The sequence below is a fragment of the Colius striatus genome, chromosome 13 (genome assembly GCF_028858725.1).
Source record: "Colius striatus isolate bColStr4 chromosome 13, bColStr4.1.hap1, whole genome shotgun sequence".
Taxonomy (NCBI): domain Eukaryota; kingdom Metazoa; phylum Chordata; class Aves; order Coliiformes; family Coliidae; genus Colius; species Colius striatus.
The window spans coordinates 1,258,074-1,281,467 of NC_084771.1; the positions used below are offsets into that span (position 1 = coordinate 1,258,074).

Genomic DNA, 23,394 nt, shown 5'->3' on the forward strand with positions numbered 1-23,394 from the left:
TCGGTGCCCGCAGTGCCGGGTCGTTCCGCGCCCGCCGGGTCCCGCCGCTGCCGTTGCCGCCGCCGCCGCCGCCATGCGCAGCCGGAGCAACTCGGGCGTGCGGCTGGACGGCTACGCGCGCCTGGTGCAGCAGACCATCCTCCAGCACCAGGTGCGGGGCCTGCGCGGCGAACGGGCCGGAACCCTCGCTGGCCGCGGGCCCCGGTGCGCCCGTCCGGTCGCCGAGCCCCGGGGAGCCGCCTGGGCCTGTCGTTGAGGTAACTGGGATAGGGGGCCGCGGCCCCTCCGCCTGTCCCCCCCTCCGCAGGACGCGGTCACCGGCCTGCTCCCCGCCAGCGCCGACCACCGCGACGCCTGGGTCCGGGACAACGTCTACAGCATCCTGGCCGTCTGGGGGCTGGGCCTGGCCTACCGCAAGAACGCTGACCGCGATGAGGACAAGGCCAAGGCCTACGAGCTGGAGCAGGTAGGAGGGAGCGCCCGCGGCAGCCGTCCCGGCCTGGCCTGGGGCGCCCGGCAGCCGGTGCCGCCGCCGGCCCGTTCGCTCTCGGCGCGGCACAGCTCCGGCGCTGCAAGCCCCGGGAGGACGGGGCGGTCCGGGGGGGTGTCAGAGCTGCTGTTCCCGGGCCGTGCTGGAGCCCAGCCGGAGCGCCCCGTGCTGTGGCCGCGGGGTGATGCGAGGACACAGCCGCTCCTCCCGGGGCTGCGGAGCTGCGTGACCTCCCTCCCGCCCTCCCCCTGCGCAGCACAGCGCGGCAGCTTGGCCTCGGCGGCCGGCAGCGAAAGCTCTCGTCCCTCTGCCATCCCCCCCGGGGAGCAGGGCCGTGGAAATGTGAGCAGGGGCTCCGGTTACAGCCTCTGGAGCCCCGCAAAGGTCAGCAGCCAGCTGCTCCTGAGTCAGGGCTTCTCCTGGCTGCAGGGGGATTAACGGGGCTGTTTTCCTTGCTCCTGCAGAGCGTGGTGAAGCTGATGCGAGGGCTGCTCCAGTGCATGATGAGACAGGTAAGGGCTGGAGGGTGCTGCTGCCGGTCACAGTGGTCTCCTCAAAGCCCATCTCTGTCACAAAAGCTGTTGGTCCCAGCTGTGCCAGCTCTCCTCAGACTTTCCTGATGAGCAGAGGGGAGGCTCTGGCTCAGTGTTTGTCCCTGGTGACCTCTGGCAGACCCATGTGTTCACACACACACACACACACACACACGTGTGTGCTCCTGTGCATGTAATACTCTTGCAGGTCCGTGTCTCCACAGCGCACACACACACACACACACACACGTGGCACATACACCCAGGAAGTCCCAGTGCTGCAGGCTGGTGGCCAGCAGAGCCTTTGCCAGCCGCTCCCTGTCTTGTGGCCTTGGCTGTTGCTGGGACTCTGCAGCTTTACTCCCTCAGGGCATCTGGGGCAATCCTTTTCTCTCTACACAGTGCCTCTGGGACTGGGGGCCCTTCATGGCTGCAGCCCTGTGCTAGGTGGTATGTGAGTTTGTACTTGCTGCCTTGCTGCATGGAGGATCTCAACCCAGGGGCTCAAGGGTTTCTGACTTACCAGGCACAGCTGCAGGGACTGGGCTGATGGCATGGGACAGCCAGACCTCTCTGGAGACAGGGTTTGATGAACCTTCTTGCCCTTCTCAAGGTGGACAAGGTGGAGGCATTCAAGTACAGCCAGAGCACCAGGGACTGCCTCCATGCCAAGTACAACACCCACACCTGTGCCACTGTGGTGGGGGACCACGAATGGGGTCACCTACAGATGGATGCCACCTCCCTCTACCTGCTCATGCTGGCACAGATGACAGCTTCAGGTGACGCTGTTGGGGGGTTGCCATTGCAGCTCTGAGCATCCTGGGGCTCTCTATGGTCTCAGCCTGGATGCAGCTTACTCCATGCCAAGCTGCTGCAGTGGCCTCTCTCACCTCACTGTTCTCTTACACTCGCAGCACACCTGAGGTGTGTTTGGGCCCCTCAGTGTCTGTCTAAGAGCATCTGTCCACAGCCTCAGAGCTGCTGTAGTGGGGTGAGAGTGGGCATCAGAGCCAGCCAGGACATGGCTCCCGTGGGGCAGGGATGCAGTGAGGAGGAGGAGGGGTCTGGCCTGGCTTATTGCAGCCCCTTTCCTAGGAATGCACGTGGGCCTAGAGCAACTCATGAGTTCCTCCCCCTGCTTCAGGCCTCCACATAATTCACAGCCTGGATGAAGTCAACTTTGTCCAGAACCTCGTGTTCTACATTGAGGCAGCCTACAAAACAGCGGTGGGTATCCCATGCTGGGGAAAGGGGGCGTGCCCTGGGGGTGCAGGGGCTGGGCTGCAGCCTAGCAGCAGCTGTGCTTTCCTCCTGAGGCCTCGTGGGCAGAGTCCCACAGCACCTGCTGGGAACAGCAGCAGTGAGGGGAACCTGCAGGCTCTCTGTGCTGTGCTCCCTGCTCCCAACGTGCTGCTGTGTCTGTGCAGGACTTCGGGATCTGGGAACGCGGGGACAAGACGAACCAGGGCATCACCGAGCTGAATGCCAGCTCTGTTGGCATGGCCAAGGTGAGCTGGGGCAGGTGCTGGCTGCGTGCTGAGGAGCACAAGTGGCCTGTGCTGCTCTTCTACAGGGAAGGCTGGGTGTATTGAACTACTGAGGCTCAATGCCCCCTGCAGGGAGAGGTTCCTGGGGAGGAAGACCTTTCTCCTTCTGTGCTGGGATAAAGCTGTGCCACTCTTGCCTGAGTTTTGCCAGAAATTGTGTGTGGGGGGGGGGTGTGTGGCAGAAATGCCCAGGGCCCTCTGGATGTCTGCCTGCCTGTGGCTGTGTGCTCACATCCTGGCCAGGGGTGCCCTGCAGCCACAGAAGGGTTTACATCTGTTTACATTTGGGCAGTGCCTTACACAGAGGGAGTGGCACGGGGTGAGAGCTCTTACAGATGGGCAGCATGGTGGAGGACTTGCTGCTTTGCTGCCCGTAGGCTGCCCTGGAGGCACTGGATGAGCTGGATCTGTTTGGAGCAAAGGGGGGCCCGCAGTCGGTGATACGGGTGCTGTCGGATGAGGTGCAGCACTGCCAGGTGAGACCCTCACCTGCTGGGGCTGTGGTGGGAGTCAGGCCTGGCCTGGCAACTCACCCATTCCTGCTTCCTCTTTGCCCAGTCCATCCTGCACTCCATGCTGCCCAGGGCCTCCTCGTCCAAGGAGGTGGATGCCAGCGTGCTCTCTGTCATCTCCTACCCGGCGTTCGCTGTGGAGGACAACGAGCTGGTGGAAATCACCAAGCAGGAGATAATCACAAAGCTGCAGGTGAGCAGCTCTGCCCTGCTCTCACCCTTCCTGGGACACAGGGGCAGTCCAACAGTGTTGTAGCCCTTTTCTCCCCAAGTACCTGCTCAGGGAGGGGATGCTGGGGCTCGTCCTCTCCTAGTCTTCATCAGCTGTGGCAGAACTGTGCAGTTAAAGAGTGCAGACACTGTGCTGTGGCCCTGGGCTGCCATTGGGGTGGAATATTTTGCTGGAGGAGACCTGTCACACTTCTAAAGGTACAAATCACCTCGTGCTGCAGCTCAGCACCTCTGTCCCTCCCTTCCAGGGGCGCTACGGCTGCTGCCGCTTCCTCCGGGATGGATACAGGACCCCCAAGGAGGTGAGAGCTCCCCAGCCCTGCCCCCTGACAGAGCTCGAGTGCCAAGCAGCAGCTGCCCTGGGCTGCATTTGCAGCCCCCCCGAGGGGGTGGTAGGGAGCACTGGGAAGATGAGAGCCCTGAATAGTCCCAGGCAGTGCCATGGGTCTGGGCAAGGCTTCCCAAAAGGCCAGAGCCTATGGCAGAGGGGCTGGATCCCACCCACACCCATGGCAAATGGGCAAGGGTTGGCTCTGCCTGCATCTTAAGACCTGGTGCTGCTGTATACCTCTTTGGCTGGGGGAAGATGGCAGCACTGCCCATCAGCAGCGTGTGGCTGCGTCTCCAGAGCCAGGGAGGAGCAGCAGCATCTCCTGTCTGACTTTCTCAGCGCTCCTGAGCTTTGCTGGGATGCAAAGCCAAGTATTGCTTCAGGGGAGCTGTGAAGCGTGGGAAGAGCAGCATTGCTTGCAAAGGCACTGCAGCTAGATGCAGTCAAGGGGGAGTCTGGGAGCTTGTGGCTGGTGTGCAGGCACTACAGCTGCTCCCTCTGCCCCTGCTGTCTTGTCTGCCAAGGCCAGCTCTCTCCCTTCTCTGTAGCAGAGTTACTGCAGTTAGCAAGGGAGGGTCAAGCATAGGTCTGTTGGGGCACTCCACCACACACGTGGGGTGGGAGGATTCACAAAGGCAGCTCTCCATCCTGGCCTCTTCCCTCGAGGAGGGTCCCTGTGCTCTGTCCCTGTGTGACCAGCCCAAGCCTTTGCACCTGGCTGGGCAAGGCACTGAGGGACTGGGGCAGAGCAGGCAAGGCAAAGGGGATGCAGGTGTCCCCAGTGCAGCAAGGGAGATGTGCTGTTGTAAGAAGCTCTGAGATGCTCTCCCAGTGACTGAGTAGACTCCCTTTGCCCAGGAAGGGTGAGTCCCTTTGGCATCAGTGCAGGGGACTTGAGAGGGGATGTCACAGAATCACAGAGTGGTTTCAGGTGGAAGGGATCTTTCAGCCCATGGGGTGCAGCCTCTGTCCCAGCCCCATCACCCACCAGCCCATTGCCCTCAGTGCAACACCCACCCAGCTCTGAAACCCCTCCAGGGACGGTGACTCCAGCAGCTCCCTGGGCAGCCCCTTCCAATGCCTGACAGCCCTGGTAGCCAAGAGATTCCTCCTCAGATGCTGGTGCAACTTGAGGCCTTTTCCTCTTCTTCTATTGCTTGTTAGCAGGGAGAAGCCCGACCCCACCTCAGTGCAGCTGCCTTTCAGGTAGCTGTAGAGAGTGAGGAGGTCTCCCCCGAGCCTCTCTTCTCCAGGCTCAGCAGCCCCAGATCCCTCAGCCCTTCCTCACCTGAGACACAGCTTGGAGGCAAAACTGCTTTCCAGCTCTGCCTCTGCCATCATCTCCAGGGGAGGACTGGGAGGGCGTTTGGGGCTGGGGTCTCGAGGGGAGTAAGAGCCCCCTCAGTTTGGGGGATCCTGCCTTGCTGTCACACCCTCCTTGCAGGACCCCAACCGCCCCTACTATGAACCTGCTGAGCTGAAGCTGTTTGAGAACATTGAGTGTGAGTGGCCTCTCTTCTGGGCCTACCTGATCATCGATGGGATTTTCAGTGGAAACATGGAGCAGGTGAGGGAGGAGAGACCTGCCAGGGCAGTGGAAAGAGCCCCCTGGCAAGAGGGCTGTGCAGGGAAGGGTGCAGGGAGCCACGACCAGGGGCACATCCCCTCTCCTCTCTCCTCAGGTGCAGGAGTACCGGGAAGCCCTTGAGGGGGTTCTCATCAAGGGGAAGAACGGGGTGCGTCTGGTGCCAGAGCTCTACAGTGTCCCTCCAGAGAAGGTGGGTGGTGCTGAGCTGTGCTGGCAGCAGGAATACCTCATTTCCACTGCTTAGAACCCAAATTGGTAGTAAAGCAGCAGCTGTAGCACACAGAAGCCCCATGTGCAGAAGCCTGCCTCTGGAGCTGGTACAAAACCCTGTTGGATATATAAACTGCTTTTTCCTCCCCTCCTCCCCAGAGCATTTCTTGCCCACATACATGAGGCTGCTTTGCTGGCAGTGCCAACCTGCAGTGAGAGCCCTCAGAGTGCAGGATGTGCAGCCCTGGTTGTGCCCAGCTGCTGCTCAGCAGGGAGGGTGTTTGTGTGGGTCTGAGCTGAGAGCAGCAGCCTCCTGGTGTCCAGGGGTAGGGTGGCCCTTCTTGGGCAGAGGCTGAGCAGCTGATCTGTTGTGTGCTGTCAATGGTTGTCTGGGACAGCTGGGAGAAGAGGGGAGGAATGTCACCAGGATGTTTTGGATCCTCTCTGCCAAATGCTTTTGTAGGCTTCTGTTTGGAGCCTTAAACCACCGGACTTCAAAATGAAATGATGGTGCCTCCTTCAGCATCCTGTGTCCCTGGATCACTCCCTGACCTCCTAGCTTGCCTTCCAGGTGGAAGAGGAGTACAGGAACCCCCACACCGTGGACAGGGTACCCATGGGCAAGCTGCCACTCATGTGGGGACAGTCCCTCTACATCCTGGGCTGCCTGATGGCCGAGGTATGGTCAGCTCTGGTGCTGGGGAGGGCTTTGGGGCTCTGAGCTCTGAGAGGGCAAACGCTGCCACCCTGAGCCACCTCCCTTGGGAAAGTTGTCACCTCCATTCCCCAGGACATCCTAAAGGTGGGTTGTCTGTGGCATCACCCATTCTACCCTTCCAAATGAAATGTTCATCTCCTCCTGCCTCTTTTTCCTCAGGGGTTTCTAGCTCCAGGTGAAATAGATCCCCTCAACCGCCGCTTTGCCACAGTCCCGAAGCCCGATGTGGTGGTCCAAGGTGAGGGGAAGGGACTGATGCCAGTGCTCTGTGACTGCCAGGCCTGGGAGCTCTGCCTGTGCAGAATTCACTGGGGGGGCTCTGCTTGCTGGGTGGCTGCTGGTGCAGCTGGATCTCAGCCCTGGCAAGGTGAGTGTAGAATCACAGAGTCGCTTTGGCTGGAAGAGACCTTTAAGATCAATCGACTCCAGCCGTTGTAGGATGGGGTTAAAGTCCTGCTCCACCCTGCATTGCCTCAGCAAAACATCACCTGCTACAGCCTCCTCTGCAGAGAGGCTGAAAACTGTCCTGTCCTGCTGCTCAGTGGGGAAGACTTATGTGTAGAGTGTTAGGAGGGGCAAGACAGACCTCTGTAGTGGGAACTGGTTCCCAAAAGGACCTCAGACAGCTGCCTCTGTGTGCCATGGCACCTTGGATATGACCCCAAAGGCCAGGGGCAGTGCCTTGTGCCCCTGCTGTGCTGAACCTCCCCTCCCCCTGCAGTGTGCATCCTGGCAGAGACCGAGGGGATCAAGGCTGTGCTGAGGAAGGAGGACATCGACGTGGAAACTGTGGCTGATGTCTACCCCATCAGAGTGCAGCCTGCTCGGATCCTCAGCCACATCTATGCCCGTCTGGGTGAGCTGGGCTGTCTGTTCCTGCAGCAAAGGGGGTGCAGAAGGGTCTGTCTTATCCTCTGGCACTCCTGCTTAGAGGTGTTGTTTTCCAACCTGCTGCTCTCTGGCTGATGAGGGCTCTGCCACTCATTCCTGGGCTTGACAAAGCTACTCCTGCCCAAGGGGAACTGGAGTGGCAGGCAGTGCTGCCCAGGGTGATTCTGAAAGGGATAAAGCTTTGGTACTACAGTTGCCCCAGGGACAGGCAAAGGCTCTGATCCATACAGGTGTGGACAGGAGCCAGCTTTTGTTCCTGTACCCACATCTCAATGGGAGAGGCAAACCAGACCCGAGTCCTCTGTCAGTCCCTGGCTGAGGGAGCCTGTAGCTCAGGCAGGACTGTTGGAGGGTTGGAAGGACTGAATATGAGGGGAGGATGTGCTCAGAGCTCTACATGCTCGTTCCATGGTGTTGCAACCGCTCAGGTAACCCCTGGGATCTGCAGACCCAGCGTGGGCCAAAGGAGAAACCTGATCCACCATGGGCTGCACATGCTGGCTAATTTAAGCCACCAAAAGGCCAAATGTGACATGGGCAAAGGCGACAGGGGAGCAGCCTGGCAGCTCTCAGGGCTGACACAACCAAGGGCCAGTGCTGCTGCTGCACCACTCTGGGAGCAATACATGAGCAATGGGGACACTGACAGAGCTGTCAGCTTTGAGGGGGCACCTCTATGCATTGGGGAACCCATGGCCCTGCCCCAGCTTCTGATGTACCCAAAGAGCTGGAAGTGTGTTGTGTTGCAGGGGTCAGGACTGTGTGCTCCTGTTTCAGCAAGAGTCCCTGGGAAAGGCCTGGCTGTCTGTAGTTCCATGGGCAGAGCTGGAGGACAGAGCATCACTGTCCCTTAGAGCTATGCCAGCTTGACACAGGGTTTTGCAGTCTTCCAACCACAAAACAGCCTTCTCCTGATGGCTGGTAGCACAGAGGCCTGGCTGCTTGCCCCTGCATCTGCTGTGGTGGGGAGGTTTGCACTAACCCCCCTGTTCCTGCCCCCTCCAGGCCGCAACAAGCAGATGTGCCTGACAGGACGGCCCTACCGGCACATGGGCGTCCTGGGGACCTCCAAGCTCTACAAAATCAGGAAGAACATCTTTTCCTTTACCCCACAGGTGGGTGCCATTGTGGGTAGTTCCCACCTATCACACCATCTGGTACTGGGCAGGAGCTTTCTCCTCTGACTGAATGCTTAAGTCCTTCCCAGGGGTGTCCTTGCAGCCTCTGAACGGCCTGAGAGCGTGGAGCATCCCCAGCTCTGTGCCATGAAGCAGCAGAGCTAGTGGCCTGGCTGTGTGTGTGTTTCTGATGGTCAGTGCTGGGTGAAAGATCCAGGGTCACCCTGGGTCACTGTGACAAGGAGGCTGATGGCAGGACAAGGATTCCTGTGAGCCCTGTGTCCAGCATGGTGCAGGCATGAGCAGGATTGCAGGCATGGTACTGTGGGAAGTGTGTGTTCACTCAGGCTGGGCACAGCACTACTAGCTGGATGGGGCATGAGTGATGCTGCTGCTGCTGAGCTGTGGTGTTGCCTCCTCATAGCTGTTAGTGGCTGGTAGCTGCCCCAGGGGTTGAGAGTCTCTTGCCAGGCTGTACTGGCACCTACTGGGTAAGGTGGGATGAGCTGTTGGTGCAAAGGAGCATCTCCCTGGGTGCACTGTGTGGCTGGCCTGGCTGACTGCCGGTTGAGGACACCTGAGTAGCATTAAAGGGGCTTGGTGGCTGCAGAAAGGGCTGCTCACATCTGCTGTCCTCACAGTTCATAGACCAGCAGCAGTTCTACCTGGCTCTTGACAACAAGATGATTGTGGAGATGCTGAGGACAGACCTCTCGTACCTGTGCAGCCGCTGGCGGATGACGGGGCGGCCGACCATCACCTTCCCCGTGTCCCACACCATGCTGGGTACAGATCTGGGCTCCTGAGGCCTTTGGGCTGCAGCAGCGCTGGGGAGCAGCCTCTGAAGGAGGGAGGGAGTGGGCAGACATGGCACTGTGTCGGGACAGTGGGGCTGGAACAGCCAGGGGCATCCCATGCCTGCAGCTGCCCTGGCAGCCAGGGAGGCCGCGTGCCAAGCAGCACTCCTGCAGCTCAGGGCATGGTTGCTGGCACGTTGGTGTTCAGTCTCTGGGCAGCCAGGCTTGTTGGGAGACCTTTTGGGACCAAGAGCAAGAGAAAAACAATATAATCCCCCTGTGAAAGTGTTCTGGGGGCTCTCCCTGCACCGGGACCCCTCACCAGGACTAACCACCTGCTCGGGGCTTTCCTGGGCAATGGGGAGGGAAAAGCAGCAAACCAGAAGGAGCAAAGAGCTGTGCATCAGTGCAGAGCAAAACTGGCTTCTCTGGGAGCAGCTACAGCTTTCCCGTGAGCCTGGTGCAGCAGAAGGGACTGTGTTGTTGCTTTCAGGCCTATTTGGTACCTTGTGCACCTGACACACCCTCAGTGTCTTGAGCGTGCCCTTCGTTACGGTGTGTTCTGCCTGTGACAGCAGCACCCCTTCCACTGCCTCCCGTGAGAGCCAGGGGCAGAGCAAGGGGCTGCTTGGGTACTGCTGGCTGGTACCATTGGCTTCAGCCCAAGGTGACATCCCAGGAGGCTGGAGCGTGTCTTGGCCTGACTTTCCTGGAGCCCAGCCTGGACAGCCCTGAGTTTCCCTTTCTGAGTGGTGCTTTTGGTGCCACAGCCTGGCTGTGCACCCCAGAGCAGGGCTCTGGATGCTGCCCCTGTGCTTTGCTGTCTGAATGTCCACCTGGCCCCGTGTTGCCTTCTGGGAGCCTGTCTGAGCAAGAGAAGCCTGACTGCCCGTGTCTGTGTCCCCCAACAGATGAGACTGGCAGCAACGTGCACCCCACGGTGCTGGCAACGCTGCGGAAGCTGCAGGACGGCTACTTCGGCGGTGCAAGGTGGGCACAGCTTCCTGGGCATGGGAGGGGAGGGGGCTGGGGGCCTCCCAGAGCCTGGGCACAGGGGGGCACCTGCTGGACCCCAGCTTGGGCTGCTGGGGAACAAGCTGTGGAGGATACATGGGGGTGTGCTGGGCTGGAAGTGCACCCTGGGGCTACAATCCCAACGGAGGAGATGCAAGAGAGGACTCGTCTCCTTGTGCCACTAAACCCACGGCTGCAGGATCCCTGTGGTAGCTTTTGGGCAGCCCTTCCACACCTGCCTGTGGCTGGAGGGGTTGCAGGCAGCTGAAGCAGGCACCGAGGCACGTGTATGTGCCTGGGCAAGTGTGTCTCTACCTGCTGAAGGACCCTGCCCTGGATTCAGGGGGCAAAGCCAAGGGTGTTGGCTCCCCTTGCCTGTGTGTGACCTCCCTTCCTCTCGCCCAGGATCCAGACGGGTAAGTTGTCGGAGTTCCTGACAACGTCGTGCAGAACACACCTCAGCTTTATGGACCCTGGGCCAGAGGGTAAGGTCTTTGCCAGGAGCTACGAGCTCAGCATGGGCAGCTGTGAGGAGCTGCACGCCGAGGAGTGGCTGCATGGCTTGCAGGTAGCAGAGGATGGTAAGGGCCAACGGGCCAGTTGCTGCTGCCAGGTGGCAAATGCCAGACTCATGTAGACCCCAAATGGCCAGACTCCTGCCAGCCTCTGCCATGGTGTTCCTCACACACTTGTGTTTCCTCTGTGTTTCTGTTCCTGTCTGACCCTCCATCCATTAACCTTGTCTGGGTGACACTCTTGGTGACACCAGTGGGATGGGACTGGGTGACTCGATGTTGTAGCCCCCTCACTGGAGGGGTTTCCCTGCCAGATGGGGCTGTGGCTGGTGGGAGGGGATGTGGAGAATGACAAAGGACTCTGCAGTGAAGCTGCTCTGACATTTGTAGGCTGTTGTGTGGGGAAAAGAGGAAGGGTTATCAACCTGTCTGCTTGGGAGCTGGGGCTGAGGGCCTTCAGCACACAGGTGACAGTGCAGAAGGTGATGATAACCATGCCTGAGGCAGGGGGGAGGAGCCACCACGTCCCCAAGCAATCTCTTGAGTTTTTCCAAAGCCTTTGACTCTCCCTTGGCATAGCTGTTTCAGTGGGTGCAAGGTTGAGGCCTTGCTGCTGTGGACAGGGTGCCTGACACAATGGCAGGTTGCAAGTTTTGCTGCTCCCCTTCCAAGCAGGCCTAAGTTCATCCTCCTCTAGTGTTGGTCATCTTCCCAGCCTTCCCATCAGTCTGCTCTGCCTCTGCTGCTCCTGGAGCCAGTCTTTGCTCTGCTGTTGCTCTGAGGACTTCTTTCTCTTGCCCTCTCACTTTGCCTGCAGTCTTCTTGCAGGCTGCACCGGGGCTTCTCCAGGGTGTCTGGGGGAACAGACAGCAATGGGAGGCAGGATCTGCCTGGTGTCTCTACAGCAGCTAGGAGATGCTCAGTGTTAAGTCTTTCCTGTGGGTAGATGCTGGAGGCAGGCAGGTTGCTCTTCTGGAGCCTGATGTCTGGGGGCCTCCTCCAGCCGAGCCATGGGGGCATCCACAGCAGGCCTGGGAAGGGGAAGCTGTGCTCTGGGGCTTGGGTGCCGCCTGCAGCATCCCTCCCGGGGCAGACACACCACAGAGCTCATCTGCCAGCTGCAGTCTCAAGCCTTTGCTCTGGCCCACTGGCTGGAAGTGCATCAACAGCTCTGGGTTGGGTTGTGTTGTGTTACATCACCGTGGCATGGGGTATCCCCACCCCATCTCCCAGCTGCACGCAGCAGTTAGTGAGCTGTGGCTCTGGCGCTCCTCCTGTAGCATTGGGAGCTGCTGCAGGCTGGGTAAAGAGCAAGGCAAGGTGCTGTAACTCATCCTCTAACTCCTGACTAGGAATAAGCAGCAATTTCTAATGAGAAATGGCTGTTGCAACCCCCTGCTGCCTTGCTCCTGTGCTGCAGTCCTGCTTGGGTGAGGCCTGTGCTGCGCTGGGGCGCTCTGAAGCGGTTTCTGCTTGGACAGGCTGCCCCTGGCTGTGCCTGCCTTTCTTCCCTGGAGGGAAAGAGCACGAGGCTTTCATGGTGGGCTTTGAGCAGACTCTGCTGCCCTTGCACAGGCTTGGACCAGACGCCTGCTGCAGCCCCATCGCTTCCTTAGTGCAGGAGGGACTTGGGGAGCGTTGCTTTGGCCCCGGCTGGCAGCAGAGCAGTGCAACAACGGGGCTGCTGTGCCTTGGGAGCCTGGACACTGGCACCATCCATCTGACTACCAGCACTAGCTCCATGTTGGTGCTTTGTGCAGCCAGGGAAGCTTTGCCCTCATTGAGGCACGACTGGGGAGCTCTTGGGGGTTGGGGGCAGCCCCGTTGCAAAGCGACTGAGCCCTTTCCCCTCCTTCTGCCCTTCTCCATCCCCCCTTCTGCCCCCTCTTTCCAGCAGACACGTATGACGAGGTTGCTCAGTACCTGGACCACCTCCTGCAGCGCACGGTTCCTCAGTCCAACCTGCCTCCCACAGCCCAGCCCGGGGGGCTGAGCCGCTTCCGCGCTGCCGTCCACACCACCCGCGACCTCATTTCCCTGGCGACCAAGGCCAAGGACCTTCATGTGCAGAGTGAGTAACTCCAGCTCCTGCACCTTTGCTCAAGCCCAGAGGCGAGGCTGAGGTGCTTTTGGGAGCTGTACCAGCTGAGCCATGCTGGGCACTGCAGAGCAACCCAGGCAAAAGCACATTGTGCCCATCGTGTCAGTCCAGGCCTTGGAGTATCTGGAGTCCTGCGAGCCCTGGGGCTGTTTAGTCTGGAGGAGACTGAGGGGGGAGCTGATTAATAGCTACAAATATCTCACTGGTTGTTGTCTGGAGGTTGGGGCAGCATTTTGTTGTATCCTGTGACAGGACAAGGGGTGATGGGATGAAGCTGCAACACAAACAGTTCCATTGAAACACAAGGAGAAACTGTTGGAGTGTTTGAGTGAGGGAGCCCTGGCCCAGGCTGCCCAGGGAGGGTGTGGAGGCTCCTGCTCCGGAGGTTTCCAAACCCACCTGGACACGTTCCTGGATGACCTGATGTAGATGGGAGCTGCTTTGGCAGGGGGGTTGGACTGGATGAGCTCTAAAGGACCCTTCCAGCCCCCACCATGCTGTTTGATTCAGTGACCTCGGAGCTGGTGCCTGTGCAGTCCTCATGGAAACTGCTGAATGCAAAGGGAAGGCAGCACCCCTTGGCATTCTTCTAACAGGGTGGGCACAGGCTGCTTCTCCCACAGTGGACTTTCCTGCAGGAAGGGAGGAGGAGTGTCAGGTGTGAGGTGGTTTGGGGCACAGCACTGGTGTCTGGAGGTGAGGTGTGTCTGTACCAACCTTGGCTTTATTTCAGATGTCGGGATGTATGTCCCCAGCAAGATCTTCCAGGCGTCCCAGCAGTCAGTTAAGCTGCTGAGTTCACCTCACCAGCACGACGTGGAAGGCAAGGTGAGCCCTGTCCCTCCTTGACTGGCCAAGCAGCGCCCTCCTTTCAGCTGGAGCCAGAGGGCCCCTGCAGGGCTTGGCAAGGGGGAATACTCATGGGTCAATGGCCTTGGCTCCATAACCAGACCACGCTTGTGGGGTGCTGGCGGTGCTAACCAGGAGCGTGGGTCCCATCCTTTCCCTTCCCCAGAGCCACGCTCTCTATGCAGAGATGAACCTGCCCCACGATCAGGACGGCAACGTGGACTGCAAGGCGCTGGTGGACCAGCTGCGTGTCTGCCCCACGCTGCAGGAGCAGGCAGACATCCTCTACATGCTGCACATCCTCAAGTAGGCCAGGCTGCCCCTGCTGCTCCCAGAGCTGGCCCAGCCACAGGGCGAGCTGCTGGCTGTGACCCGGCGTGTGCTCGGCTGCAGGGGCCCGGAGTGGCACACGGGGCTGGACAGCGAGCCCGGCCCCACGGTGAAGGAGCTGCTGACCGAGCTGTACGTGCGCGTGGGCGACACGCGCCAGTGGGCCCTGATCCGCTACATCTCCGGCATCCTCAAGAAGAAGGTGGAAGCTCTGGATGAGGTGAGGGCTGTGGCTCCGTGCTCGGGCGGGCCGAGGTCTGCCCAGGGCTAGGCAAACCGTGGCTGCGTCAGCTCCGTCTCCCTCTGCTTCGTGCTGAGCCCGGAGCTGCCGCTAAAGCCTGAGTGACTCTTTGTCCCCAGGCCTGCACTGACCTCCTGTCTCACCAGAAGCACTTGACAGTGGGGCTGCCCCCGGAGCCCCGGGAGAAGACGATCTCTGCGTGAGTCGCGGCCCCTGTCTCTCCCCACGCCGCTGGGCCAGGCTGTGAGCCCGCTCTGCGCTCGAGTCCGGAGGCAGAAGCAGCCGTGGGGGGCTGTTCCCAGCTGCATCTCTCCTCTCTGGGCCGTACAGACCAGGAGGGGTGCGGGACTCGCTCTGCTGTTCGTTCCCTCCCCAGCCCGATCCCCTACGAGGAGCTCGTTCGCCTCATCGACGAAGCCAGCGAGAAGAACCTCAGCGTGGCCATCCTCACCCAGGTGAGGGGCCGGGGCGGCAGCGCCACCCCCGGGCCGGGTGCCTGCCCCGGCGAGCGGCGGTGGGGTGATGTGCCCCTTCCCCTCCAGGAGATCATGGTGTACTTGGCCATGTACATGCGGACGCAGCCCGCGCTCTTCGCTGAGATGTTCCGCATCCGCATCGGGCTCATCATCCAGGTGATGGCCACGGAGCTGGCGCACTCCCTGCGCTGCTCAGGTGTGTGTGTGGCGGGGACAGCAGCCCCCCTGCACTGGGTGCTGCACTGCTCAGGGTCCTGGCTGACAGGAGGGAGGCTGGGGTCTGCACCTGGGACTGTCCTCAGGCTGCACAGGCAGGTGATTGCAGCCTCTGCTCAGGCATGTGCTGGGCTGGCGTGGGGAACAGTCCTTGTAGGCAACACCTGGAGATGGTGTACGTGCTTGCAGGGTGAGTTCACAGAATCTCTAGGGCTGGAAGGGACCTGCAGAGCTCACCCAGTGCAACCCCCCTGCCAGAGCAGCACCTCCTAGAGCAGGGCACACAGGAACCAGCTGGCTTGGAATGTCTCCAGAGAAGGAGCCTCCACAGCCCATCTGGGCAGCCCCTGCCAGTGCTCCCTCACCTCAACAGGGAGCAAGTTTGTCCTTGTGTTGCTCTGGAACCTCTTCAGTTCCAGCTTGTTGCCCCTTGTCCTGTCACTGGCCATCCCTGAGCACAGCCTGGCTCCAGCCTCCTCACACCCACCCTTGATGCATCTGGAACCATTCCTGAGCTCACCCCTCAGGCTCCTCTTCTCCAAGCTGCAGAGCCCCAGCTCCCTCAGCCTTTCAGCACAAGGCAGATGCTCCACTCCAGCATCTCTGTGCCCTGTGCTGAACTCTCTCCCTGTCCTTCTGCAACTGAGGGACCCAGAGCTGGACACACTATTCCAGATGAGGCCTCTTGAGGGCAGAGCAGAGGAGGAGCAGAACCTCTCTGACCTGCTGCCCACAGCCCTTCTAACCCACCCCAGTGTGCCATGCCTTGCTAACTTAATGGGGGGTAGGATGGAAATGTCCCAGGAGGGCTGTGAAGCAAAGTACATCTCTTCTCTCCAGCTGGAGAAGCCACTGAGAACCTGATGAATCTCAGCCCGTCAGACATGAAGAGCCTCCTCTACCACATCCTCTCTGGCAAGGAGTTTGGAGTGGAAAAGAGTGGTGAGTGTCGGTGGGGTGGTGGGAATGTGTCTGGGCGATGCTGGGCCCTGGTGCAGAGCGTGGCCAGCTCTGGGTGTTCCCTCCTGTGGGGGCTGTTGCTGTGTTCCCACACATTCAGCACAGCTGCCTCTGCGCTGCTGGGATCCAGCCAGAAGCTGGGCTCTTCTGCAGGACAGTGCTGAGCCTGTTTCCAGGGATTAAGCCCAAATCCTGTGGTTACTGGAGCTTTGCTTAGTTAATGACTAGGCCCAGGCAGGCCTGAATGGAAGCAGTTCACAGAATCACTGGATAGTAGGGTTGGAAGGGACCTTCAGAGATCATCCAGCCCAACCCCATTGCAGAAGCAGCTCACACCTGATCAGCTCACACAGGAACGTGTCCAGGAGGGTCTTGAAGCCCTCCAGAGCAGGAGCCTCCACACCCTCCCTGGGCAGCCTGGGCCAGGGCTCCCTCACTCAAACACTCAAACAGTTTCTCCTTGTGTTTCAATGGAACTTTTGTGTTCCAGCTTCATCCCATCACCCCTTGTCCTGGCACTGAATACAACAGAAAGAAAGTGCTGCCCCAAGCTCCTGACACCCACCAGTGAGAGATTTGGAGCTATGAATGAGCTGCCCCCTCAGTCTCCTCTTCTCCAGCCTGAACAGCCCCAGGGCCCGCAGCCTTTCCTCACAAGGAAGATGCTCCAGTCCCCTGAGCATCTGGGTGGGCCTGCACTGGCCTCTCTGCAGCAGTTCCCTGTCCCTCTGCAGCTGGGGAGCCCACAACTGGGCACAGGACTCCAGCTGAGGCCTCAGCAGATGTGGCAGAGCAGAGGGGGAGCAGAAGCTCCCTGGCCCTGCTGCCCACACTCTGCTGGATGCCCCCAGGCTGCCATTGGCTTCTTGCCCACGAGGCCACGTTGCTGCTCATGGGCAGTTTCTTATCACCCAGCACTCCCAGGTCTGTCTCCTGGAGCTGCTCTCCAGCAGGTCACCCCCAGCTGTGCTGGATCTGTGTGGTGCTCCTGGATCCCTGGCACTGGTTGGGGTGGAGGGCAAGGCTGTGCAGAGGTACCAGTGCACGAGCAGTGATGAGGAACATCCAAGCTCTGAGCCATGGTACCAGTCCTGCCCTCTCTCCGTTCCCTGCAGTGCGATCGGTCGACTCGTCCGTCACCACCGCGATCTCCATCCGTGAGGTGGGGGCTGTCGGGGCCACCAAGCCCGAGCGAGCTGGCATTGTCAGTCTGAAGAGTGAGATCCAACAGGTGAGGGCTTCTGCACTGACAAACAGCTACAGGACCTGCAGGACTGATGGGGGAGCAAGAGAGAGGTTGCTCCTGGGCTTCAGAGAGCTTACAGCTGCTCCTCTTGCCCCCTCCTGCCCTGAGGGGAGAATTGGGGTAAATCTGTTAGAGTTGGGATGGGGGTTGCTCTGGCAGTGCAGTATGGGGGGAGCACAGGGGTGCTGGAGAAGGTGCAGGGGTTGGGGAGGGAGCACCACACCGTGGCCCAGGTGTGGCTGGTGTGCCAGGGGACTTCTTCCAGCAGCAGAAAGTCCATTTCCTCCTTCTCTTGCAGCAACTGGATAAACGTAGGCGGTCTCTGTCTGGGAGTAAGGTGAAGCCACCCTGGTGTTCCTGCAGCCTCAGCTTCTGTCCCTCGTGTCCCGGGGCAGCTTCTGAGCGTGCATGAGCTTCCTAAGCAGACATGCTGAGTGAGCTGCTGCAGCAATCAGCTTGGCTTCCCCTCTGGGCAGGCTCAGGGTTGCTCTGGTCAGGACAGGTGAAAGAGTCTGGCTCCCTGGGAAGAGGCTGGGCACGCTGTGGGGGCCCAGGTCTGGTACTGCCCCACAGCCTCTGGGGAGCTCCCCTTTCAGGGAGACCTGCTATGTGCCCAGTGGCAGGGAGCAAGGCTTCCCTAAGCCCTGGGTGTACTTCATCTGGGAGCCTCTATAGGTGCTGTGACCAAATAGTCCATTATACCCACAAAACCTTGCTGATGTGTGTCTGGGGGAATCCTGAGCTCCAGTGGGGGTCCTGTCCTCAAAGAGACAGGGCTGGCAGGGAGCAGCCTTATGCAGCAGCTTTATGGCCAACCTGCTGCAGCGTGAAGCCTGGCATTGCAGAGCGGTCGTGTATGTGGCAAGGAGGGTCATCCACAGGCACTGACCTTGCTGCTGGCCCTCCAGTCTGCCTGAGACTAAATCCTGGCCTAGGCCAACCAGCAAACAGAGCACTAGCAGCCCTGTTCCTGTGTGCCAGCCGGCACGAGCCCGCTGCCGCCACAGCGCTGGCACGCGGGGCCCCGCAGCCGCTCCTGGCACAGCCCTTCCCCTCTGATGCTAACGAGAGGCTTCCTGCAGCTCTCCTTTCAAAACCACCTCTTAGTCTCCAGCTAACTGCAGCCCCTGGCCCTGTGATCTGAGCTTGGCCCGTGCTGCTGCTGCTCTGCTTGCCCTGAGGGCCACCCTGCTCGGGCATCGCCTGACTTTAGTCTCTCCCTTCTCCCTTCAGCCCCTCAGTCTGCAGTCTGAGGACACCGACCTGAAGGCCTCTCTGGTAACCTGTGTTTGTTGGCTGCACACATGGGGTGTGTCCTGTTTGTGGCTGCAGAGAGGAGCTGTGCCCCGGGGGGGGGGGTGCTTCAGGGTGGGCTTTGCTGGGGTCGGTGGAGGGGGTGGCAGCTGTGCCCCAGGAACCAGGCTGGGTGAGCCTTGGACAGCTGCTGGCTGAGCTCTCACGGGGTTTGTAACTTCATGGCAGTCCCTGAGGTGCCTGTTTTGTCTGCTCAGTCCGCTGGGCACTCGGAGCAGCTGGACAAGGGCTCCTTTTGTGGAGGAGCAATGCTGGAAGAGCAGGGCAGTAAGGACAGCCGGCAGGGCCAGTGGCAGCGGAGACGGCGGCTGGACGGGGCCCTCAACCGTGTCCCTGTGGGCTTCTATCAGAAGGTCTGGAAGGTCCTGCAGAAGGTGAGCTGGATGTGCAGTGGCTCCTCTCCATGCATGACAGCCTGTGGTCCCAGCCATCAGCCTTTGCAGGGCCCTGATGTTGTGTAGACACGTGCTATGTGGATAAGGGCCTGCAAGTGGCCCTGAAAAGCTGGGGAAGGCCTGGACCTGCCTGTAAGCATGCAGGACCTACCTTGTACTGTGCTGACCCTGGCAGGACAGGGCTAGGTCTGGCTCAGGTGCTGTATGAATTAGCCAAGCAGGGGTGAGGCTGGAGCTGAAGCAGCTCTTTCTTGGCAGGGTAAGCCAGGGAGTGGAGTCCTCTGCTGTGTGTGGAAGGGCTCTGACTGATGGGAAAGAAGTGATGGCTGTGCAAAAGGGTCAGAGTTGAAGCTGGTGTCTTCTGCTCACATTTCCACCCCAGGCACGGGTGTCTAACTGCACACATGCTTTAGAATTGCACACCCAGATCCCCCCTGGGATTTCCTGATAAGAAACAGCAGGTCTGACCTCCCATTTCACATCTCATGATGCTGTGAAGCACCGTGGCTCTGCAGCTTCCCATTTGGTGAGAGTGGTTCTGCCACTGCTTCTGCTGGGAAGCAGTGATTGGAGCTTTGAAGGTAGCCAATACCAATATATATCCCTGCAGCCTGTTTTCAGCTCCAGCAGCTGGTGTACAGCACACAGCAGTGCTCAGGTGGGAGTTGGTGGGATGAAGCTATGTGTCTTAGCTTCTCCAGGCAGTAACTCTGGTCTCTCCTTGCTCTGCAGTGCCATGGCCTCTCCGTGGAGGGCTTCGTTCTCCCCTCTTCAACAACCAGAGAGGTAGGAGGCTTAGGTGAAGGGGAAACAGGGCAGGTGGCCTGGTGTTGGGTGCTGGGCTGCCCCAGGTGAGTGCCCAACATCGCTCAGGTCCTGTGCTGACGATGCAGTACCGTAGGTGTGTTTCTTTCTCCCTCCTCGTAGATGACCCCAGGGGAAATGAAGTTTGCCGTGCACGTGGAGTCAGTCCTCAACCGTGTGCCCCAGCCAGAGTACAGGCAGTTGCTGGTGGAGGCTATCTTAGTGCTCACCATGCTTGTGGACATGGAGGTGCAAACCATCGGCAGCATCATAGCCGTGGAAAAGATCCTGCACATGGCCAATGACCTCTTCTATGAGGAGCAGGTAGGGGCACTGTGCCTGCACCCAGGACTCCTGGCTGCATCCCCTACAGCTGCACAGGGTTCCCTCACCCGGAGGGTCCTACCTGTTGTGTCCGTTGTGCTCACGGGGCACAGCGAAGCCGTAGTGTGCTGCCCCTCCTGCTCACCACCCCCCTGCCACACAGGGTGCCTCGGGGGTGGGAGCTGGCCAAGAGGACGTTTGCCCTTATTCCTAACTCTGCCTTTCTCCTCCCTGTCCTACCTGCAGAAAGCCCTGGGCGCTGGGGACTGCATGCTGGAGAGGGACCCTGCGACGGGCGTCTGCAGCCTGCTGTACGACAGCGCGCCCAGCGGCCGCTTCGGCACCATGACCTACCTGTGCAAGGCCGTGGCCATGTACGTGTACGACTTCCTGCCCCCCGACGGCTGCTCCATGCAGTAGCCTCGCAGCAGCTCCGGCTGCAGCTCTCACGGGAGGGTTGTTTTGTAGAGCTTCTGAAGATGAGCAGTAGGGTAGTTTGCAGTCAGCACACGTGTGGCCAGCGGCCCCTCGAGCCCTGGCCTCAAGCTGGGGGAGCAAGCTCCCCGAGGAGCTGCAGAGGAGGCACACACAGCACAGCAGGCTGACCTGCACAGCACAGCAGGCTGACCTGCACAGCACAGCAGCTGACCTGCACAGCACAGCAGGCTGACCTGCACAGCACAGCAGGCTGACCTGCACAGCACAGCAACTGTCCTGCACAGCAGGCTGACCTGAACAGCACAGCAACTGTCCTGCACAGCACAGCAGGCTGACCTGCACAGCACAGCAGGCTGACCTGCACAGCACAGCAGGCTGACCTGCACAGCACAGCAGGCTGACCTGCACAGCAGGTGAGGGCAGGCAGGGAAAGGCTGAGCTTTGAAGCCTGCTTGGACTAGATGCTTCTGCCTGCACAGCTCCTCCTGGGCCTCACCCCCTGGAGAGGTCTGTGTTTGAGGGAGATGGGAAGGGGGCCCCCTCACCAGCCATGTGTGCTTGACACTGCAGCTCTCCCTGCCTCTAGCAGGTTTGAGGTTTTTAACCTGTTCTGTGCTGCTTTTTATTCCACATCTGCAGGGTTTGTACTAGTGTAGGCTGGAGCTCTTGTTCTCCCTGCTACTGCTGGAAAAGCCTTGTTAGAGGAATATCTCTCCCAGGATATCCAAAATCGCAGCAGCCTACCCCAGGCACAGCTGTGCTGCTTGGAAGCAGGCAGCTCATCATGCCCCACACAGGGATCTTGTGTGCAGAGCTGGGGAGGCTGTGCAAGCCAGGAGCATCCCAAGGTAACAGATCCTTGTTACAATCAAGCTGTGAGGACACAGCTTTGGCCTGGCTGGGAGATGCCAGTAGCCCCTCTGTCCTGTCTACTCTATCCCTATGCCCAAGTCACAGGTTCCTGAGTTCATAGGTGTGCCCTGTGAGGCTGCTTGGCTTGGCATTAGCTGTGCTGTCACTGATGTGCTCTTAACACTCATCCCTGCCTCTGTCCCTGCTCCCACTGAAGGGAGGTGGTGACTTGAGAGTGAGTCTCAGCTCTGCTCTGTTCTATAGGGACTGACAGGGATCAGGCACACACACCACAAAGTGGTGGTGGGAGTCGTAGAATAGTTGGAAGGGACCTTTAAAGGTCATTTAGTCAACCCTTCCTGCAATGAACAGGGACATCTTTCAAGTAGATCAGGTTGCTCAGAGCCCCATCCAACCTGACCTTGAATGTTTCCAGGGATGTGGCCTCTACCACCTCTCAGGGCAACCTGTGGCAGTGTCTCACCACCCTCATGGTAAAGAATTTATTCCTTAGACCTAGTTTGAATCTACCCTCTTTTAGTCTAAAGCCATTACCCTTGTCCTATTGCAACAAGCTCTGCTAAACAGTGCATCTTTTCCACAAGCCCCCTTTAAGTATTGAAAGGCTGCAGTACAGTCTCCCTGGAGCCTGCTGTTCTCCAGGCTGCTGACCCTCAACTCTCTCAGCCTTTCCTCCAGGCAGAGGGGTTCCAGCCCTCAGACTGTTCCCGTGGCCTCCTCTGGACATGTTCCAGCAGCTCCCTGTCCTCGCAGTGCTCCAGGGGATCTGACCAGTGTGGAGCAGAAGGGGAGAATCCCCCCAGTGGCCTGTCTGGCTGTGCTGCTGTAGCCCAAGGCAGGGCTGGCTTTTGGGGCTGCCAGTGCACTTTACCTGCTCATGTCCAGCTTTTCACCCACCCTTTATCCCCAAGTCCTCCACGGGGTTGCTCCCAAAACAGCCATCTCCCAGCTTGTAGTGATCCAGGGGGTTGCCATGAGTCAGGTGCAGGACCTGGCACTTGGCCTTGCATGTCATGAGGTTCACATGAGCCTGCTTATCAAGCTTGTCCTGGTCCCACCTGCCATCCCATCCCTAAGGTGTCAACCACGCCAGTCTGCTTGGTGTCACCATCTAACTCGCTCAGGGCACACGTCATGCTGCTCTGTCACTGGTTATATGAAACAGTACTGGTCCAAATACACACCCCTGAGGGACACCACTCGTTGCTGGTCTCCACCCAGACATGAGAGCTGTTGACTGCTACAGTCTGGATGCGACTATCCCCTGTTCACTGAACATCCATCCATCCATCCATCTCTCCACTCCATCCATCCACTTCATCCTTCTCCAATTGAGAGAGGAGGATGTGGGGCCATGACAAGGCCTTACAGAAGTCCAGGTGACAGCTATAGCTCTTTTGTCTCTGGATGTAGTCACTCAATCACAGAAGGCCAGTAGGTTGGTCAGGCAGGATTTGCTCTTGCTGAAGCCATACTGGCTGTCTCGAGTCACCTCCCAGTCCTCCACGGGCCTTAGCATGGCTCCTAGGAGGATCTGTTGCAGATGTTCCCAGGTAGGGAGCTGAGGCTGACCAGTCAGTAGCTCCCAGGGTCCTCCTCTTTCATGTGCCATGTTTCCCTTTTTCCAGTCACCAGGGACTTTGCCTGGCTGCCCTGACTTCTCAAATCTCACGGAGAGGGGCTTGGCAACTCCACCAGCCAGTTCTCAGGTCTCTGGGATACATCTCACCAAGTCCTGCAGACTGATGTATGTTCAGGTTCCTTGGGTGGTCACGAGCCTTATCTCTACAGGGGGAGGGAAGCTGCTCCCCTAGTCCCTGTCTTACAACCCCATCCACTCGAGAGGTATGGGAAGAGAGGTAGCCAGCAAAAACAGGCCGAAAAAGAGAAGAGGAGAACAGCTGTTGTCTCCTTATCTGTTGTTACCAGTTTGCTAGTGTTGTTCTTAGGGCTTGTGGTTTCTCTGACCTTCCTTTTCTGGCTGACGTGTCCATAGAAGCCCTTGCTACTCTGTGCCTCTTGCCAGGTTCAGCCACAACCGTGCCTTAGCCTTCGTGCCTTGGGCAAATTAATTTATTACCAGTCGAATTAGAGTAGGATGATGAGAAATAAAACTAACTATTGAAACACCTCCCCCCAGCCTCCCTTCTTCCCAGGCTTCATGCACAGGTTGTTTCCTTCTTCCCCCTCGCTGTGGGGGAGGTCTCCTCACCCCCTGCCTCAGCCTGGGGTCCCTCCCGTGGGACACCTTCCTCACACCCTTCTCCATCCCAGGCGCTGCGGTTCCTCCCGGGCTGCCCCGGCCGTGGGGTCTGTCTGTGAGCCGCAG

At 59.4% G+C, this 23,394-nt stretch overlaps 2 protein-coding genes across 10 annotated transcripts in view; both read left to right on the plus strand.

Annotated features, from left to right (window-relative positions):
• PHKA1 (phosphorylase kinase regulatory subunit alpha 1) lies at positions 1 to 23,322 on the plus strand. 9 transcript variants are annotated; one of them, XM_062006955.1, is made up of 33 exons: positions 1 to 151; positions 308 to 466; positions 955 to 1,002; positions 1,637 to 1,805; positions 2,171 to 2,253; positions 2,454 to 2,534; positions 2,951 to 3,049; positions 3,132 to 3,278; positions 3,565 to 3,618; positions 5,092 to 5,214; positions 5,330 to 5,425; positions 6,017 to 6,124; positions 6,323 to 6,401; positions 6,885 to 7,019; positions 8,060 to 8,169; positions 8,814 to 8,958; positions 9,881 to 9,959; positions 10,389 to 10,564; positions 12,393 to 12,569; positions 13,333 to 13,427; positions 13,615 to 13,754; positions 13,842 to 13,998; positions 14,139 to 14,218; positions 14,396 to 14,474; positions 14,562 to 14,691; positions 15,552 to 15,653; positions 16,787 to 16,902; positions 17,216 to 17,254; positions 18,151 to 18,195; positions 18,429 to 18,605; positions 19,359 to 19,412; positions 19,554 to 19,754; positions 20,001 to 23,322. In XM_062006955.1, the coding sequence occupies exons 1-33, from the start codon at positions 74 to 76 to the stop codon at positions 20,172 to 20,174; spliced, it is 3,735 nt and encodes a 1,244-aa protein (XP_061862939.1). In that variant the 5' UTR covers positions 1 to 73; the 3' UTR covers positions 20,175 to 23,322. The 9 variants fall into 9 exon arrangements, with proteins under 9 accessions (XP_061862939.1, XP_061862940.1, XP_061862943.1 ...); XM_062006956.1 differs by having other exon boundaries at positions 12,396 to 12,569; XM_062006959.1 differs by having other exon boundaries at positions 10,389 to 10,468.
• Positions 20,067 to 23,394, plus strand: part of HDAC8 (histone deacetylase 8) — a 20,809-nt gene continuing 17,481 nt past the window's right edge. The window contains exon 1 of the mRNA XM_062006967.1: positions 20,067 to 20,128. The gene's annotated coding sequence lies outside the window, so the exon portion shown is untranslated. The remainder of the gene's footprint in view (positions 20,129 to 23,394) is intronic.